At 46.6% G+C, this 5,248-nt stretch overlaps 1 protein-coding gene across 2 annotated transcripts; it reads right to left on the bottom strand.

Moving 5' to 3' along the window:
- Window positions 1-359: 359 nt before the first annotated feature.
- Window positions 360-3,855, bottom strand: LOC123408645 (protein LAZ1). 2 transcript variants are annotated; one of them, XM_045101703.1, is made up of 8 exons: window positions 3,496-3,855; window positions 3,299-3,360; window positions 3,086-3,194; window positions 2,822-3,006; window positions 2,638-2,726; window positions 1,612-1,873; window positions 1,197-1,448; window positions 360-1,092 (listed from the first exon to the last, which is right to left on the bottom strand). In XM_045101703.1, the coding sequence occupies exons 1-8, from the start codon at window positions 3,734-3,736 to the stop codon at window positions 766-768; spliced, it is 1,527 nt and encodes a 508-aa protein (XP_044957638.1). In that variant the 5' UTR covers window positions 3,737-3,855; the 3' UTR covers window positions 360-765. The 2 variants fall into 2 exon arrangements, with proteins under 2 accessions (XP_044957638.1, XP_044957639.1); XM_045101704.1 differs by having other exon boundaries at window positions 3,304-3,360.
- Between the last annotated feature and the right edge of the window lie 1,393 nt (window positions 3,856-5,248).

Below are 5,248 nucleotides of genomic sequence, written 5' to 3'. Positions count from 1 at the left end.
GAAGCCATGTCCATCTCTTATCCGCTTCATAGTTCATACACCCACACCTTCAGATGGCAACAACAAAAAAACATTTGCTATAATAACAGTGTGATTCAGGGACGGCAGCAGGGCAGGGCGGCAACGCACACTGGATCACCGCCGGAAGCAGGTGCCGACAACAGGCAGTTGGGCCAGCGGGCAGATCAGAGGAAGGAGAAGGTCGGAGGTAGGAGAAAGCGCAATGCTGTTTGATTCAGATCGGGCGGCTCGAAAACCAACTCTGAAATATTCTTCAGGCAATGGTGATACACATCACCATCTGCTCCCCAGGATCATGCCATAATAACAGTATGGTGACAACTGGGCAAGACCGTGCCTCATCGAACGAAACATCTATTAATCCTTTTAAATCTTATTATCATTCTGTACATTACAGAATAAGATGTTCGTCCAAAAGGTTTACGAACGATGTACGAAACCTGTCATGACCATCCTTCTCTTTGCTGTAGAATAATCCTGCTATACTGTTCAATATGTGAGATTCGATGTCATCAGCGGCTGAAATAGTCAGCCGAAAAATCGCTAGCTCGATTCGCCGTGTCGTGGGGTGATGACACATATCTTGCTTCTGCAAGCACTGACTCCCGGATTCATCAAGAATTTGGGTGATTTGAGATCACTGCCTTCCAGGTTTAGCAGTCCTAAAGATCCAGAGCAGCCAGCGCTTCAGTTTCAAAGGAATTCAATGCTGCAGTGCAGACCGGGCTTCGATCCTCATCATCCTCACTCCTTTGTGATCCACCTGTGCCCCCGGATCTCGTACCCGCCCAGCCCATGATCGCTGCTCTCGCCGATGGTCCCCGGGCCCGACCTCCTGCGCTGCTGCCTCCGTGCTCTCTTGGGGCCGCTGTTGTCGCTAAGGCTCCCGTTCAGTAGCGGGTCGTCGATCCCACTGATCACCCTGTGCAACGATCGCGGCGATTCGATGCAGCTGTCGTCGTTTGTTCTCTTATCTTTATCGTGCTTCTTCATGTTCTGCGATATCTGATGGATCTTCTCGTTGATCGGCTCCACCGCGTGGTTGACGGTGAACTTCAGGTCGTTCACAATCTGCGAGATTCAGTAGATAAGATGTTTCAGGTTTAGCTGCAGTTGGTCACAAAATGAAACTTTGGTTGAAGGGGGTAACAGAACAAATAACATCTTTTCCTTACATATTCGCCTCCTCCGAGTACAACATCGCGGACGCTTTCTTTTATGGCAGTGGAGCATCTGACGTGATCATCTGGCTGGGGAAGCCTAATCTTAGTTGGGCGCTCGCTATCTTTAACTTCGTCTGGATCTAGAGGGCAGTCAACTGAAGCATAGTCTCCCAGAACTGAAACATCTCCAACGTAACGATCGCCCATTAGCTCGTATGGCTTGGCAGGGAAGACGTACAGGTGAATAACAGCAGCAAAACCCATCTGCATTCGATGATAAAAAAAATAACTTCAGTTAATTTATTTCATTTTCAATGGCAGGGTTATTGCTTCGTCAGGATTATTAAAAAATTGAGAATGCAAGTATATGCTTAAACAAGGATTTGCATAAGGAATTGAAATGATATAATTGGGAACATGTCACCACCTCTATGCAGATGATAAAGTCCTGAATGCTGGACTTGAACTGCAACTCTTGAGCTATAGGGCCTCTCAACAAGCCCCAGCTGGAGAGCAACGCTATTGCCACACCTTGCCACCATGTTAAGAAGACAATAGACTTGAATGTCAGAAACTTTGCTAGGGGCTTTATATGAGCTAGTTCATCCTTTATGACGGCATAAAACTGAACGAGACAGTATAAGGCCCATGACTGACTGAAATTGAGAGCCATAGCAGTGTAAGAGTACCTGGTAAACAAGACAGCAATTTGTAAGTAGCAAGAGAATGCATTTAAAGTTTTAAACTAATGCATCATCAGATGTGCAAAAGACAAGCTTGAAGTTATTTCGCTCCGTAAATCTAAGATAAACATAAATATATTTCAGTCTCACGAATGAACTTCTGAGATTCATCTATAAGAGCTAACAATGAAGAGGTTCATGCCAAAAATAAAGTCATTCAATGCAATTTGTAGCCATGAAAAATTGCTAAATTTATGGTAACATGATTCCTGCTTGTAAGTGAATGACATGTGCAGCACAACAAAATCTAGGATACATGAATTCAGTACCATTCTTTTTCTTTGGCCAGGAAATTCATTACCATTACAATCTTCTCAAAAATGTTGAAACATTGCCATGAATGCCATTAAAATAAAGATTTATCAGCATAACAGTACTACCTCATCTCTCTTTTATCTGTCATTTTGGGCATTAAATCAAGTAAATACCTTTGACCACAGTTACTTATTGTAATTATATATCACTATGTTTATTAATATACAGTGAGATTCAAATGCATTTTAACTCAAAATCAGGGAATAGATTTTACACATGACATAACCAAATACTTGTGTGCACATTAACGATGACCGCACGCCATCTAAAATGGCATAAGGAAAAACAGAGGTGGTAGTACAATAGCAGTATAGCAGCAGAATGAGACGAGTTCATGCAAGGATTGTTAAGTGAAAAAATAAATAAACAGGTTGACTCATGAGTATGTATCTTACCCACAGTTCCATTTAAACTCTCCCTCACAGTACACTCCAAAGGATTCAAGAATGACCGCAAGAAGAGCACATATCGTCTTTATTATCATCTACCAAAGGAAAAAGGGGAACAGATTAGTTTGATTTTCCGTCAGAAGTCAGATGCTGCAAAATGAAAAGGAATGGGAGCTGAAGAGCGGCTTACATATTGGACAAGCCCAAACTTAACTACCAAGTAGAACCATTCGCCAATGGGCCATGGGTTCAACATGTAATTCATCGGAAAAGGGTGGTTGACATGCCGTTCTTCGGATGCATTGCCTAAAAGTGGTGCATCGGAACCTGAACTGCCCTCCTTCTTCAGAAACTCAATCGTCCTATCTTCTCCACCTAGCACGAAGAAGGTTATTATACGGAAGGGCAGAGAGATGGATGATAACGTTGGAATGCTAGACAGACGGAGGCGTACCTAAGCACGCAACTAGATACCGGCCGAAACAGTACATGGCGAACGCCTCGTATCCGTCTCGCAGAATCTCAATATCTACACCGATTGAAGGATTCACCAAGGATATGTACTGCAACAGGTAGAATAAGACACAATAGTTAACGGCTAAAGGATCGACCTCTCCCAGCCAAACAACATTGCGACGGCACACTTGAACAAGACATGGCGTAGCACCTTACCGACTCTATCGCGTATATCGGCACCATCAGAACGACGCCGACGAGGAACTTCTGCTCCTGGAAAAGCAGAAACGCAGCAACGGTGAGTCCGTCCAAACACGAACACGGCTCCAGCAACAAATTTTACCCTGCTCTACATAGGAAATCAGGAATTAAACAGCGAGCGATGATAACAGCAACCAACCAACGTACCTCCGGGTTCTTGTAGGCGGAGAGGTGGTTCAAGAGCAGGTAGAGGGACAGCGAGAGGGAGAGGGCGACGAAGAGGCCCGAGATGATGGTGGCCCAGACAGGCAGGGAGTAGCTCCCGAGCAGCAGGAGCAATTTGTCGGGCAACTCCATTGGCATTGCGATTGTGCCGTCGGCCCTGTGTGCCCCGCCGCAAGAGGGCTGTACTCAAGCTGTCGCGCCCTCTCCTTCGCCTCCGGCACATCCGCGTCCGGGATTTAGTGTTCCAGTGGTGGGTTCATAGAGCATCATAATCAGTAATTGGAGCGAGTGAATCGCAGCCCCCTTGGATGATGGTGAAGTTCCTTTTCTTCGGACCCAAAAAAAAATGCAGAGTGGCGTGCCCTGTTTCCGTCCCTTGCAGCTGATAATAATTCCCGGCGGGATTGAGTCACCTGCGGCCTGCGGGCAGGCAGGAAGCAATTCAACTGGATGGGGAAAAAAAGAGTAAATAAACGTGGTAGTGGGTCGTAATCGGAGAAAACGAAGCAGAGCCCTAAATTCGAGCTCGCCTCGTTAACTCGCATTGGTGGGGGGAACGCGGCTAGATCGGGGAAGGCAATGCCCCGCGAATCTGGGGCGTGGCTCTCGCCCTGATTCGATTCGGCGGCGACGATCGAATCGAATCGGGCTCCATGGACGGGGCGGGGCGGGGGATGGGAGAAGGGGGGGCGTACCTGTGACGGAGGATGTGCCGGAGAGGCCGACGGCGAGGAGGATGAGAGAGATCGGGTTGGGTTGGGTTGGGTTAGGTTAGGATCAGATGAGACAAGAGGAGAGGAGAGGAGAGGAGAAGAGAAGGTTAGGGAGAGGGAGAGGGACCTGACCAATCAAGAGTCAGAGTGGGGTCGCTTTCCACCACGCCTCCGGGCCCGTCACGTCCATTGGCTGCCTGCAACGGTCGGCATCGCCCATTTACTTGGACATTTCATCACCGAGCGACATATATCTTCGTCGGACCGCAAAAACCAAACCGAACAGCCATCTTCTTTCTCATGACCGCATGAGACGAGCTCAGGGTCGACGGATCTGGTGGTATGGGACTCGGATCCACTGTCCGACATGGCTAAGAAGGTCAAAGGTCATCGGACGGGAGCTTGGGTAACGGAGTGGAATGGAGGGTTGGAGCGGCTCGTGTTTGATCCGGCGAAGAAATGGAGACGAATATATGTGGAATCGAATGGGCTAGCGTGGAGCACGTCCGACGTGACGAATGCGTCTGGTCGAGCACATCGCCTCCCCATATCCGCTTCATGAACAAATTTTGTTCATCAACTAATTTTGTCCCTCCTATGTCCATGACTCCTAGCCAGTATCCAAGAAGATGCTTGCTGATTTACATGGTTCGAGGGGTATGTTCTGCAACCATCTTTAGTGTCTGTGATGCATCACTACAATAAAGGGACGTATATGTGATTATATATATGCTTTTTATAGTATGTCACATTTTATGTCATTCATGTACATCTGTGAAGGTCTTAATACAGAATTAAGATATTCATATATGTAGCTTTCCTACAGGACACCTCGAGCACATCTTTGTTTTTTAACTTTCACCAGGGAGGAGGGGAAGCCCCTCAACCATCTTTCAACAAGCACATCTATTGGAAACAAAGAGCCAGCATTAGATGGATTAAAAAAGATGAACCCTCACAAAGTTCTTGCAAATCATAGGAACTATTAAATACATGCATAACTTTCTTGCAATTTTGCAAGA

The sequence above is a fragment of the Hordeum vulgare genome, chromosome 7H (assembly GCF_904849725.1).
Source record: "Hordeum vulgare subsp. vulgare chromosome 7H, MorexV3_pseudomolecules_assembly, whole genome shotgun sequence".
In the NCBI taxonomy this organism is placed as follows: domain Eukaryota; kingdom Viridiplantae; phylum Streptophyta; class Magnoliopsida; order Poales; family Poaceae; genus Hordeum; species Hordeum vulgare.
The sequence above is the reverse complement of the archived record's forward strand: the minus strand, read 5'-3'. Positions and strand labels throughout refer to the sequence as shown.